Source organism: Epargyreus clarus, unplaced genomic scaffold (genome assembly GCF_041222505.1).
Source record: "Epargyreus clarus isolate Ecla_fem2 unplaced genomic scaffold, WU_Ecla_fem_2.2 ptg000012l, whole genome shotgun sequence".
Taxonomy (NCBI): Eukaryota; Metazoa; Arthropoda; class Insecta; order Lepidoptera; family Hesperiidae; genus Epargyreus; species Epargyreus clarus.
The window spans coordinates 6,935,730-6,951,551 of NW_027332220.1; the positions used below are offsets into that span (position 1 = coordinate 6,935,730).

At 35.1% G+C, this 15,822-nt stretch overlaps 1 protein-coding gene across 1 annotated transcript in view; it reads left to right on the forward strand.

Moving 5' to 3' along the window:
* The first annotated feature begins 1,452 nt into the window (after nt 1-1,452).
* LOC140746243 (small G protein signaling modulator 2) overlaps nt 1,453-15,822 on the forward strand; it is a 78,888-nt gene continuing 64,518 nt past the window's right edge. The window contains exons 1-3 of the mRNA XM_073078309.1: nt 1,453-1,640; nt 9,352-9,461; nt 12,107-12,259. Coding sequence (XP_072934410.1) covers nt 1,622-1,640; nt 9,352-9,461; nt 12,107-12,259 — 282 coding nt within the window. The 5' untranslated portion in view covers nt 1,453-1,621. The remainder of the gene's footprint in view (nt 1,641-9,351; nt 9,462-12,106; nt 12,260-15,822) is intronic.

The window sequence follows — 15,822 nt, forward strand, 5'->3', positions numbered from 1 at the left end:
TGCTAAGGGTCATTCAAACCTTACGCAGGTGGCCGGTGTACTATGAGTACAAATCTAAGGTAGTTATCTGTATATGTTTATTTTATTTTATTATGAGGAATATATAAGACTTAGAGAATAGTTCTTCAAAGTATTACATATTATGGGAAGGTGGTAGAATCCATTGTGGTTCGAATCTGCCGGCACTAATAATAACTGCAGTGTTAATCGCTACCGTGTTTTGGTTTGAAGTAAGGGAGACATACTTTTCCGAAGCATTCCAATTTGGTCCATAGTCAACATTTTATTATTTTAATAGGCTTCTGCTTACAAAGCTTGGAAGGCATAATATTGTAGATATATTATCAATAACGGGCCTAAATCATTATAATTTATAATAATTTAATTAATTTGTCGTCAAGGATAAGTATGGAACATTTTAACTGTACGATATATTGGCGTCCAAAAGTATATTATAAATATACTGATCACATCCTATTTTGAGCTTTACCTATGGGACAAAATTGCACAAAATATTTTACTACAACCCATTTACAACCCGTTTCACGGGTTTGTCGTAACTTGTAAGTTTACATTCGACACTAGACAAAAGTAGATCTCATAGTCCATTGAAAAGTTACATTTGGTGTAGCAAGTCCGTTTTCGTTTTCTTTTTTGGATGTCAAAAGAACTACTGATACTGTAAAGCTACATGTAAGTTTGTGTAAAAATAAAATTGCGTCTTCTAATTTTTTCAAGCTAAGGACCAAAAATTGTAACATTTCAAACAACTAACTTTTATGTATGGTTTAAACTTATTAATATTATATTACCTTATTATAGATATTCGTATATATCCTTAGTATAGGTATTCGTAGCATAATAGAGCAGTGTTTGTTTATATAATATTGTTTACATAGTCGAACGGACAAATAATTATGGATTCATATATTCATCATCACGGTGTAGTGAATATCTAGGTCTTATACCTATAATAGTGATGTTATATTCGAATTAATGCGTCAATTATGGAAAAATATTCCATTTATTCATTTATGGTTAAAACTGTTTTTTATATTGTTGCATTAAAGCTATCGAACAATTTAATTAAGTAGGAAGAGTAGGAATTCAAATTAAGTGATGTTTTTACTTATAATAAATTTCTAAAGTAATTGAAAAAGGGAAATACATTTTCCACGCATATTAAAAACTTACTCTAATTGCATACGTTAAAAAGGTTTTATACATAGGTAAATAATTATATTTAGTATATTTTCTCTCCTAAGTAGTTTCACTTGGATACAGAATGGGCTTAGTGAAATAACAATTCAAACAAACAAGCCAATCTGCCATTTTCCAGCGTAGTACGTGCCGAAATTTTCTAGTAGGCACACATATAGACAGGATATGTATGGGGTCCGCCTTAGCTGGCGCCCTTATCACTTGCGTAGCGCGAGCTGCCGACTGCGCGCGGCGCGACATCGATTTTTCCACGAAACAAGCCATTTTCAACCATCAGTGACATTGTAAACACGTTTTCACAGCTCGTAAACGTTTCCAAAACCTATGCTAGCGAAGTAGTGAGATAAGTAAGTGTTTTCCGGGTGAATAATGCGTCACGCTCGGCAGACAAGACATAGTAATGGCCGCCCAAAATAAAGGTAAGTGTCCGATTGACAGATTTTAAATATTTTTCCCCAGCCCCTTTCCTATATTCCTCTACTATTGTTTTTGTTTTTCGGATAATATATATTTATTTAAATACAATATTGATTAATGTAGTTGATATGTAGTGTTCTAATGGGTGTGCTAATTGTTAAAGTGCACATCGTTTTGACGTTAAGATAACGACGAGCGTGGGCGAAAATCGTCCATGTGATGTTTGGAAACGTTTTATGGCATTGAATGATAAGAGTGCCGCTTTTACTCGACTTTTTGTTTATTTATTTAGTGTTTATTTTGGCGAACACCAGTAATTACTGGCTTTGTCCAAAAAGAAAAACAGTCCTCAATTTGTATGTTTAAATATTTTGATTAAAATGTAATTAGTTAATTCTTAAAATGTGCGGATCTTCAATTTAATAATTAAACACTTGAATTGACGATTTAACTAGGTGGCCCTGACTTAGTACGACGGGAAATAGGCGATAAAACAAGTAGGTATATGTATATCTTATAGTAGGTAGTATATGTAGTATGTACTTACTACCTAAACTATATTATAGTATATGAAATTGGGTTCACGTCGTATAACTAGCCATAATTGATATCCTTGTCAATATTTTACGTAGCCGAAGGTTTCGGGTAACGGTGCGTGGCAGTGGGTCGACCTGATGGTAATCAATCTTGTTTTCAGCGAGATTCAAGGTTACAGAAACATCCTTTGCTTATCGTACCGTTGACAAAAATATTAAGAATCTCGATCTTATCAAAGTCCTTTGATATCTGTAGAGCATTCGTAGCATGCTCTACGTAAACTATAGTACTTCAGCGAAGATTCGTTTGTTCTTTCATTTCATCATAGATTAGTAAAGATACTTCGCCGCCTTGAAATTGAATGAAGCCGCAAATGGCTTATTATAGTAAGTTGTTTTTTTTTAATTCTTGACAAATAAAAACATTTTTAGACAAAATTTACAAATAAATAACTGCGTAATTTACATACTAAATAAATAATTTATAATAATAATTTCAAATATTTTCGGGACATTTTAGCACGGAGACGTGGCAAAACTTTTTACGCAACTATTTCAATTCTCAAAACTGGGTACATTTTCTTTTTAGGAGTGAGTAATCTTTACTAATCTATGCATTTCATTAACAACATCTGAGTTCGCGTATTTGCGTGTATACATTTGTATTATTTCAAATTGTCAAATTGCAAAATTCGAATTGATTGAGAATACTCAATACTCAATAACGGGCATAAATAAATGAAAAACAATTAGATTTCTGTACAGTTAAGAGATCTGTATTTCGATAAATTTAGCGAAATGTAAATGTTAAGCTACGTCAATTAATGTATTTTTCTTAAAGTGGACTATATAATTATATATGTTTGTAATTATAAAAATATGTTTATTATTATAAAAAAAAAATCATTTCGTTGTGTATTTCCCTTATTAATAAAACATTATCAATCATGGGGATTTGCGACTTTGTATTTTTGAATTTACGATTTAATATATTATTTTTATATGAGTTTCCTTTTTACATCTTTTTGCACTCCGAGCAACAATCGTATTATCAATAGATATGGGGCCAACGTTAGTACGAGTATGTCGGTAACGGGAACTTGTAAAATAATTCCCTACAAAAAATTACGCGCTTTAAGAATTATTTACTTAAAAAATCTAACACTTCTAAAAATATTCTTCAAAGTGCTCTTGGCTATTATCACAATGACATAATAATGTTCAAAAGTTATAAAGTTACAAAATATAACAATTAATTAGAAAACAGGGAAAAAGAGCGCTTAAAAACTTTTCAATTCTTTTGCCGTCAAGCACTTGGCCGACTTCGGTGTACGCGGAGCGAATTGCTTTTCTCACTGTTTCTGGGGAAACCTTGAAAAGCCTTGATTGATGCTAAAGTATTTATTAGATTGTTCCTTTAAAAAGTTCCGCTTTGTTAAAGCGATGTTTAGTGGTGGGATTTTTTAGATTTCAGTCTTAGAATAGTTTCTTACTTTAGCAATATATGAATCAGCACCTAAATATGTAGACGATTTATAAAGTACTGAGACTATGTAAACCACAGACCTGTATTTGTTTTTTTAGTACCCTTAGTATGAGTTTTACGTTTTTACAAAAATGTCTGTTTTTGTATTTGTTTACATATTTGCCAATACATTTCTAATCTGCGCCCCCAGCGGACTGTATCAGAATTGATTGGAAATGTATGGGAAATATGTAAACAAATACAAAAACAGTCATTTTTGTAAAAACGTAAATACTCATACTAAGGATAGAGATCTGTGATGTAAACGCTCAATTTTATATAAAACAAACGACTATACTTTGTTTTAAATAAAATTGTTCTTTCATTAATTTTTAGAAATAAGAAAAGATATTAATAACTTATCTTTTCTTAAGGTAAGGACGTATTTATATAAAATGGTAAGTAAAAAAAATACGTAAGCCTCAAAAAGTTTGGTAGAAGTTATTAGCTTATCGTCAATTATTTAAAATTATGATCGAGTTGTGAAAGATAGGAAATTAGACTTGCAAAGAAGTTTAAGAAATGACAAAGGTCGATTTTCTCAGTCAATAAAGATTAGCATAGACCTTAGCGGGATTACGAATTACAATGGCGACCTTGCATTAATCCAAGGAATGGTTTAACTTCGCTACGTTATCTTTGCATAACCGTTACTCGACTACGGAAAGTGTTACAGCGTTCACATCCGATACGATAACGATATTCGCGATATTTCATACCACACGATATCGGTTATGAGAATGTAGAGTCGAGTTAGACGCTTTAAGTGATCTTTTTATGCCAATCACTACACTATGTCTTACATTAGGGATTCCTGAGTTGTAGATACTATAGATACAAACAGAAGTCCCTGAAGTTTCGGGACCAGAATAGGACTACGGTATCCCCTGCCTGTCGTAAGAGGCGACTAAAAGGGGGCTTCCGGGGTTAATCTCAGACTTCTTTCTTTGGGACTACTTGAAGTCACGGGTCAATCGCAGCTGTTAAGAAGAATATTCGACTGGAATGCGAAGTGTTACCGACGAAATCGTAAGGAAAGTCGTCGAAAATCGGGCGCATTTGTGTCATTGCTGGTGAAAGACACTTGACAGATATCATATTTTCTAATTGGCAAAAAAAAGTTACAGGTCCTGGTAAAGATTTCTATTACTCAAAATTGTTTTTTTTTATTTATTACAAAAGTTATTCAAAAACAAAATAGGGTGATTAATTTTGCGCCACCCTATATAAGAAAAAAGAACATCTAAATATATTTTTTTTCAATTCAATGAATAAATACTTATTTCGTACTGATATTTTATTTATAATATATTCGTTTCTATTCCATCTGTGCAGTATTTCTTCATGCACACTATATAAAATAGAAATATCTACACTATCGCGGGTTCCGACGTGTGGGATGTTTCTGATATCGTCGGGAATAAAGTGAGATCACGTAAAGTTTATGAAATGATAAATTGTACGTGACATCGAAGTATAGGGAGATAAGGGTGCTTTTCAACTAGAAGTATAATGTACTAAGGTAAAGATATGATTGTTTGATTTTCATTGTTTAAATTGCTTAATATTGGTGGAAATAGGTTCAATAAAGCTATGTCTTGTTGGAATGTGAGCTAAGGATCCGTGGCTGATGTAACTATGAGTAGAGCTAGCTAGAGAGTTAGAACTCTAGATGACGTACTATGCGCGTTAGTCACCGAGTGTACCTCACAGCACATTTTACCCGTTTTTGTTATGTTCAGAACGAGCTTACTAACGCGCGAGTCTATAAACAATTTGGTTTAAAAAATTTTGATGCTTCATTTCCTTCTTTCTGAAGTTTGTGTAACAAGTGCCTCTAGCATGTCGACACTCGCAATACACGGGAGTTGCCTACGATTCGACAGTCGTATGAAGCGCACGAAATTTACGCGCATATATTGAATTCGCGTGATACTGATGATGTGATATAGGTACCTATGGGCGCCCAATTTCTCATTAGCATAGGTATGAATGCTCGCGAAACGTCCGAAACCATTCGCGGCAAATTCGCCTTTTCTGGACAAGGTTTCTGATTTGGTGGAAACGGTCAAGTTGTTTCGTAGCTTAGTTTCGACCCCACTCCCTATTTAACTATTTACCTCGAGTACCTATGATGGAATAGCACCCTATATTACCCGGCTACACGTGGAAAAGAACAAACGACTGAAAAATCTATTGAATGCGTGTCACTAGAGAAAAATGATTGTGATGCATCTTTTTGTATTGGATATAAGAGACGAACCTACGTTGCCTCTTTTTATTATTTTCATTCGTTATTTGTATAACTATGTATCTGGTTTTTATCTAAAGCTACTTTAACTTGGGATGGACCTTATAACTATTTCTTTCCTTTGATTATGAATTATTTGAAGAAACACAAATTTTACACTTAAAATTAAAATTTAAAACTTGGTGTTAATATGATAGCTTCGCCGTTATGCTTTTAACAGCAACATGGGGAGGACTTGTTTTGATTTGGAGTATGTGGTAAGGGTTATATACCTACTTACATAGGCACGAGGCATTCCAACTTAAGAATTTATCGAGTGTATCAGCGCACATGGGATCAGATTCAGACAGCACACCTGCCCTATTCACCGGTGGTTTCTTGTCTCAGACATATTTAGGTCGTCTACATACCGTCCCTGTAGTTTCGGGAGTAGAATAGGACTACGGTATCTCCTGCCTGTCGTAAGAGGCGACTAAAAGGGGGCTTCCGGGGTTGCGGGTGGCAAGAGTGGGAGCTCGAACCGCCCAGCCAGCGGCCCCGGGAAGGACGGCGGTATGTGTGGTCGCATACCGTCGTACACACCAGACGGTGTGGCGAGCGCCAAGCTCACCTGGGCGGAGCCCGACGGGGCAACGCGCTAAGAGGGCTCCGGTTGCGTTCCTTTGGAGATCCCGGAGCCCTCTACGCAGCGCCGAGGACGGCCACCGGGGGGGTTTTAGTGCGGTAAGAATCCCACATAACCCTACGTCGCTCCCACGACACCGGGTACCTTTTGAAGGTTTCCCCCTCGTAAACAAAAAAAAAAAAAAGGTCGTCTACATATATCGCGAGGTGTTCCCGCACGCACCTCAAAGACACCTCAAGAAGGATGGAGTAGCTAGCTCCATTCCGAATCGAGATGAGCGCGGACGCGGAACAACGCCGTTAAGATCCCGGACAACTACCAGCATACCCGTAAAACGCATAAAGGGCGTCCAGTGAGACACCGTGGGGTTTTAGCCGGTAGGAGTCCGGCATATCCTCTACACTGCTCCACGGCTGGAGGAATCCCTGGGGGGTTTCCCCACTTAATAAAAAGGTCACCTTCCTAGTTACTATGTAAAACAAGAAGATATCGAATAATAAACGTGAAATGATTTAATAAAAGGGGCCGCTCCTATTTACATGATCTGGATTACAATCGCAATATGATATGAAGTTCGATTTGATTACGGGGAGTTTATTGCCTTATCGGTAGATTTTGTTTGAGATATCGTTATATTATTTTATAATATCAAGAGAAAACCGTTGTTCATGTTAAAGATAATTTCGGAAACTTGTAAGCGGATATTGTTTAATTAATTATTTATTAGAATCCATTAATAATAAATAATTAATACAGACTATTTACTTCACCGCCCGACTTTGACTTACCTACTTTGGGGGAGCGGTCATATATCGGTCTGACACGGAAAGAGTTACGTGTTCGATCCAGTTTAGAAGGCTGTTTTTTTCTTCAACAATTTCTTATATAATGTATATGAGCAATAATAAATGGAGAAATGGGAAATGGATAAATGGAGTTTCTTGCGCCGCTTCTTCTCCATAGCGAAATACCTTCCAAAGCGGTGGTAGTTTGTTGACTTTCAAAAAGTATTCTATATGAATCAATTTTGAATAAATGAGATTTGAATTTGAATTTGAAAGGATTTATGGAAATTTATCTCCTAAGCGGACTAAGTCTCGTCCAAAGTCAAGTCCGCTATGCTAAATATTATATCATGTTCATATATTTTTGTTTGGTAAAAAAGTAAACGCGTAGGTGAGAAAATAGGCATATGAGCTTTATACAAATTGGCTATTATTTCGCAGTCACAGACAGACGGTTCACTCTTATTTATCTACGTTATATCATAGATTAGGGTCACGAAATATTTTCTATACTTGCAACATCGTGACGCGTGAAAACTTACTGTCTGTTTTGGGGAGAAACATTATATTTTATTTTACGTATGAAAAAACTTGTCTCTTTATTTACATAAATACGATTAATATTCTTTGCTAGGCAATATCAAAGGAATAACAAACACAGCAGGTTATACACAATATTCAGGAGGCGTTTCTACCATCAAGAAATACACCGTGCGTACACATACAAAAGTTACATTTTGGTTAAAATTTTAAGGGATGTTAGACAATATAGCCAATAAACTATCGTGTAAACAAAGTTTAAAAAATAGTTCAGATTATTTAGGTACCCTTTTTTTCAAAATTTAACTAAGTTTGGGATGTCGATAATCGGTATTAAAATAGCATTTTGTAAAATTACCCCCATCATTTTTCGAAAGAGAAGATTTAGGACAGATTGAATAACGATTGAATGACAGTAATAATGGGCGTTCCAAAAATTAAAACTGGAAAATATAAGATATCAAAATTTAATTATAAATTTTCCAAATTTTAAAAGCTTGTATGCCTGCTTTTTACTATACAATGTCTTATAGTAAGTAAATTACGGTAAAGGTCAGAAGGGTCTTGCTAACAATAAGGGTTATTGCGGTTAAATTCTTGTTTGGATCAATCAAACCTTCCATTAAGTTTTCGAACCCATTCAAAGGGCCCTTCTCAACCCATATAACTTCACAGTTTGCTGGTTAAGAATGGCGCCAAAAACCTTTGTCTATTCTTTTTATTTATATAAATTGTAAATAATTAGTCACACGTATAGTTATAAGCGTATGAAATAGAATTCTATAGCCATGATTGCTCGCAATGCATAAATTTCCGAAGTTTAATCCCCGGCTTAGCAGACATATAAATCAGGTAATAAAACTGTTCGTTGCAGATATGAATGTTATGAGCATAGGCTTAGGTTTTTCTCCTTGGTTATAAGTGTTATAACTTATATCTTCTTTGTATGTACCTACTATAAGTCGAATGACGAATGAAATGATGAATTAATTTCTGCGGCTCGAAGAACGAAGACGTTACGTATATGTGTTAAGATTTCCAGAGTGCGTTGTGCATTAAGTTATCATCATCATTTTATGCAACTTTTGCGAGTTATTAATAATATAATCAATCTATCTTATTTTTGCTTACCAAAGATCGAAATTTGAGTATTTCTAGGAGGCAGTCATTGTCAAATATTGATCTATAGTAGGCAAAAAATAATAAATCATTGTCAGATTAATTATTAATAGCGGACGTTAATCGTAAATAAAGTATGAATGGTATATCCATCCAGAAGCCTTTAAGACTCCAATGCTGGACATAGGCCTCCCCTAGTCTGCGCCACTGCGACCTGTCTTGAGCGGTCTGAATCTAGCGGATACCCGCAGCTCTTCAGGGCATCAGTCCACCTGTTCGGGGGGCGTTCTGTACTTCTTTTGTATATAGATTAATAATAATATCTTCAACAGCTGAAGGTGGATCAGAAGAGATGCCGGCGGCCGGCGCTGACCCCAGCGCCGAACAGAAGGAGAAGCTCATAGCAGCTGTGAAGAAGGAGGTCAAGCAGTTGATGGAAGAGGTAATATAACTCGTCAATATAATACTATAGGAGTAGCAGGCAAGCATGTAGTCACTCCGATAGACCCTATTGCCGCACATGGTATCTGCAATTAGTGGATTATAGGTGGAGTGGGAAGTTCACTTTGAGATAGGGACTGTCTTAAATATCTTTCAAATACTTAACGATATTTTGCTGCTATAAAGTGGATTTTGATGGACACCTTCATACAATTTAAATAGAATATGATTAGCCACAATTGGATTGTTTGCTAATGTCCCAAACCGCCTATGAGTTTTTGCTACATTCGGTCGCTATACAAGAACTTATTACATAAAATTGTTGTAATTTGGCGTATAACTCTACGTTGTAAAATTACAGCTAGCTATGGCGAATTACAACAAACAAAACAACATATAATTACTTTAGATTTAATATTTGTGTAGAGTTTTAAAGGCGTACTTTTTATTTACATATGTACGAGAAATACGACGTAACGTCCACGAAATCGATAGCCATTTGTTACGAAGTCCTAAACCGAAATTGATGGGTATTCCCGACCCTCCAATAAATAGCAGTCCTTTGCTCCGGAGCTCAATTCGGATGGTAGCAATTTGTGCTTTTACGGGCCATATGGTAACCGCAACTGGTGTTTGTTTTTGATGATATTGTAATGTAATGGAAGGTGTGTTATTAAATTGTCTGGAACGACTGATGCTGAAGTGTCGTTAAAACTTTGTTGAACGTAGAATATTTCGTGGTTTAATTGAGACACCATCACAATAAGTTTTTCCGCCTAATAACATCAGTTTTAAGCGCTGATATGTTGTGCCATAAGGTTGCAAACTAATTGGAAGTAGTTTTATCATAACTTTTGTAACATGTATTTCTGAAAACTAACGTTACTATAACTATTAAAACTCAAACTGAACTTGAAATACTCAAAACTTACTATTAACAAACCATCATAAACTACCTACAACAGACTTTGCAATTACAGAAAAACAAAAGAGGATTAAAAACAAATGAATACCTATTAAAAGTAAAATTAAAATAATCCTCTTCTGCGTCTGGGGTTGAAAAGAATCGCAGGATTTTAATTTTGAAGCTTTGAATATGCATGCTCATGCCGAGGATTTAAATTGGATTATACGATTCTCGAACAAAAAGCATTCAGAATAATTGCAGTATCCATTCAACTCGTAAAGCGAGAAGTAATTAAATATGCATCATACGTGACAAGCACAATTATTCTATTTTTATATCGACGCATGTTTATGATATTATTTTTATCCTCCAAAATATCTAAGTTTAATTGACATTTTTTTTATAATATAGGAGTGTAGCAGACGAGCATGCAGTCCACCTGATGGTAAGTGGCTACTGCCGCCCATGGACATCTGTAATCAACCCCAGATAGGATTAGATATTCCTACCTGAGGTCGGGCACAGATGCGCCGCTACTTTTGAGGATTAAGCTGGAACGGCTCGAAAAAGTATGTCTCCCTTACCACATCCTTCAAACCAGAACACAGCAGCGCTTAATTAACACTGCTGTTATAAGGCAGAAATAGGTTTAATAGAAATAGGTGATAATGTTTTTCGGGTGCATTTATTTATATCGATATTATTATCTTTCTTACTTTAAGTATTACTGTGTTGTTAGGACGCTTTTCCTGTCGCTCGTGTACCGTGCCCGCACTCACGTCCCACCCGCGTACAATACATGAATTAACGCACTGTAATTTCTTCGCAATCTACTCGTGTTTGCGTATGACACGTTAGGGTGCAAGTTACGCGCGTGCCGACGGGACGCGTGACAAGAAAAGCGCTCTTACAATTTATTCTTTAAATACAAAAAATCTGCTTCTGTTCGTCCTCAAAACACGAACAATAGTCAATGGATAGACATGAATACTTACATAACGTTTCATTACTATATAAGAGTGTTTTATATACTTTTTTATCCCAAAGGTCTCACGGGAAATATCTGACTGAGTCACAGCGGAATGTGGCCGGATTTTGCTAGTATTTTATAGGACTAGAGTTTATTTAAAAAATGTCACACATCTTCCTACATGTTTGTAGCAAAATTTATAACTTTATTTCTGATAGTTCTATTGAGTACTCGATTTTTTTTGTAGTTATAATTTTTTTATAGACAAAAGACAACAGCTGTGTGTGACGTATGAAAAATAAATGAATATAAATGCCAATATGTCGCGTATCAAAAATAGCCTACGTTAATTTGTCTTTACTGCACGTAGAGTTGGGGCATATACAATATTTTACATTACCCTCTAACCTTTGAATACTTATGGTAGATATTCGCTCTATTTTGTGGTGCTACAGTATTTCTTTCGTAACAGTACTGGTCAAGTTCCTATATTCTGGATGGAAAGAGTGTGCCAGTGTGCCAGATACACTCAGATTTTCTAATTTAGTCTTCAGAGCAATTAAATGATTGGTTTATTCAAATAATGAGTAAATTTTCACAGGTATCATAACTTCTACTACTTCTGCTAATGCGCATTCGGTCAACGTGTTTTGGCTTACAACCACACACAGGGAGCAACAGCTCCCTGTGTGTACTTTCTAGCATTTGGATAGAATTATATTGACGACGATATGCTATAACACTTTACTTAATATGCTCATTTCAACAGGCCGTGACACGCAAATTCGTTCATGAGGAAAGCGGAGGCGTGACGGCGTTGTGCGGTGCAGTGGAGGCGTGCTTGGGACAAGGGCTGCGGCGCCGGGCTCTCGGGCTCTTCAAGACCAGCTCCACTACTGCACTGCTGCATAAGATTGCGAAGGTGAGCTTAGCTTTAATAAGAAGTTTGTTTTGGCTAGTATTGTTTAATCCTTATTGTATGTCAAGCGTTTTTATTGCCTTTGAATTTATGCTCATTATGAAAAATGAATTGGGTATTTGTATAATAATGCCTGTGTTGATAATGACGAGTTAAGGGGGGATTGCGGGATCGCAAAATGTTTTTTTTTAATATAAAATAAAAATAAGCAAGCAATCCATCTGATGGTAAGTAATCATTGCGGACGGTGGACCTCTGTGACCAAGTCCATATGGAACAGGGGCTCTATCTATCTACCCATCACAGATGCCTTATATTATGTTAGTCATTTAATTTGTCCCAAATATTATTTTAACATACGAGTACTGTATTAAAAATATTTTACTTAAGAACACAGGTACGTGAAAGCGCTTTTTATAAAAAAAGTTATATTTTAAACGGTGGTATTTTTATGACTTACGCCTTGTGAATTGGAAAAAGTTGTAAGTTGTCGCTAAAACTACTCTACGAAATTACTCTTAACTTTTCATTTTATCTGACTTACGTTTTTCATATTACAAAGTAACTTTAACAAAAATGAATTTATTTTCATACAAAGTAATACGTACTCGTAAATATATTGTATTCTGTGACCCTAAAGGGTCATAGTTAATAAAATTGTAATTGTAAAATTACTTATCTATAAAAACTTCGAAATGTACGTACTTGCTTTTACTTAATTGTTTTTGGAAAAACTATCTACAGAATTATTTTGTATTTTATTACGTACTAACTGACCCGGCACACTTTGTACCGCCTCAAAATCTATTTATCAAATATATTTCATATAAAATATAGCCTATGTTACTCGTGGATAATGTAGCTTTCGAATGGTGAAAGAATTTTTAAAATTGGTCCAGTAGATTTTGAGCCTATTCATTACAATCAATCAAACAAACAAAGTTTTCCTCTTTAAAATATTAGTATAGATTATAGTAGGTATTATATTCCCAATAGTTATGGTAATACTAATTGATGCATGTATGCGTGCCCGTTTGATTTTGCAATATGGATTTATGAAAGTTAAAAAAAATGTGAAATATCTCAAGTAGAACAGTTGATACATATGTATATTGTACGTATTTTTAATCAAAAATAAATACGTTAGTTGTTTATAACAGTTATTCTGTCGCAGGCGTGAACTTTGAAAGAAAGCTCGTTTTCGTACACACATGTAAACTGATACATTCAAAGTTAAAAGAAGGAATTCCAAAAATCACTCAGATAAGCCAACGTTTACTATGAAAACGCATTAGTCTCAGTAGAATTTGAATACATTGGAATATCTGAATTTTTATCGCTCCTCTTATTGATATAGAGATACGAGGATGAAAGGGGATTTCCACTGATTCAAATATAGGTACTTCAGTCTTCAGATAGGTTACCTATTATGTACAGTTATGTAAAATTGGTCCCTCGGCGGTCCCTTTCAGTTCTCTTAATATTTTCTCTAACAGCGCTCATATTTACTCAACCAATGTTTCATAATCGCCTTAAATTCGTAATTTTCGTCAAATATTTATAAGATTCGTATTTACCGGGTGTGTTATAACGAAACGCAATCTGTTTTTACATATATTATAATGTATAAAACATTTTATGTAAGATTGTTTTCTTATTAAATTGGTAAAGTTATTTGTTCAAGTAATCGTATGGATTCCACGTAATATACTGCGATCAGTATTGATATATAGTGACCAACTTTTTAGAACAAGATAAGTCGTTTAATATGAAAAGCGGCTTAATATGTACTTGAAGTATTTTCCGTCTAAATTGATTTAACCCAGTGTTTTTCAATGTGGGGCTTGCAACCCCCTGGGGTTCGCTAAGCTACATTAAGTAAGTCGCGGGGCGTCTCAGTTTTAAAAAAGAAAATAGCACAATATAAAGTTAAAAAATATTTGTTATATATTTTTACTGAGAAACTGTTAATGTAAGGCACTTAGAGACACTTAATTATGTATTTAACCGGTAATTTGTCAGGAAAATAAAAAAAAAAAATTTTTACGGATAAGTTTTCGGTAAAATAACAAAATACGCGTTAGAAACAGCCGTGATTAGTAGTCGTAAAATATTTTCACATATTAAGAGAAACGTCCTATGAAATCAAAGAAAAAAGAGCTGTTTGTTCGAACTTTGATTTCCAAAACACTAGATGTAAAATGGCAGTGAGTAGCTAAACACAGCCAAATAGAGCCATTTATTTGTATACATATATCGGCGGGTAAGTGCTTCGAGAGCTTGAAATGGCTGAATAAATAGATTGAATTTGAAAAGCAATACAATGCATCGTGTTCCCGAGGGGTTTCACCGTTTCGAATCATACGTTATGCACACGTTAAATTCAAATGTTCTTTTCTTTGTCGGAAGATACGTTCGCGTTAGTCTGTGAGACGTAAGTTATGTAAGTTAGTCTTTAACGGTAATTGTCATGTCGTTTAGGATAGGTAACTTATCTGATCTCATAGGTGATTGATTTTATGTTGTGGTGTACACTGTAGGTTTCTCCAGGTATCCGATTTGAGAGCGGTATGAATGGCAGCTCGAACTGTCCTGCCAGAGATCCATGGAAAGAACGATGTATGTGGCGTTCCGCTGGGGTTCCCGAAGTCCTCGATAGTCCTAGAAGTACTCGAAGTCTGCGGTAAAAGCCCATGTAACCATGTGACTCTAACAAATTATCATGGTAGTTTTTGTTTTGAAGGCCGCCTCTAGTTTTGAGAAGGCTTGCGCTTAAAATTGAGACATGACAAGTTTTTATAGTTATCATGTGTCCAAGTTGTTACTCTCATTAAGAGTTGAAAAGCATCTAAAATCAATTAAACAAATGTAAAGTAAGTGAATTAGATCAGCATGATGATTTACGACTCTTTTCATCACCTTCTGAGGAACCTACTCGTAAACACATCAGCGGAACAGCTATGGGTTATACAACACTATATGACACAACAATAACATTACAAACAGGCTGTTACAAAGTTAGCAACACGTGCACAAGTTGTAATTTCAACATTTCAAGGGCGTTGTTATCTAAGTTTGATACGGAGTTTGCAGACTTGTTCTAACGTATCTATTGTGTTGTCAGTGTAAATGGATACGTTTGGTCGTATTACCTTTTCCTTAAATTAAGGGCTGGTGTAATTTTTACAAGCTTTTATTTAACTAGTTAGTTCGTATGTATGTGAGCCATATTCATATGTATGTGGGCCATGTGAGGGTCAAATATTGCAACTGATTTTTTAATTAGCTTATCCCATACGATTGTACTGAAACTTTGCATACAAGGTTTGGATGACAATGCGTCATCCAATTCAATTAATGACGTCATTCTAAGTATGGAAGACTCTTCAATTTATTATGTTTCATGCACTCTCCAGATATGGGTATTAGATTAATCTATTAGTAGGTTACGTTTATACCTACTATCTGGTTATTGTATGAAAAGTATGATGATATGAAGAAAACTGAGGTTTCGTTTTTTTACTGCGTGTGATACATAATATTCCTACATTTAAGTCTAGCCGATT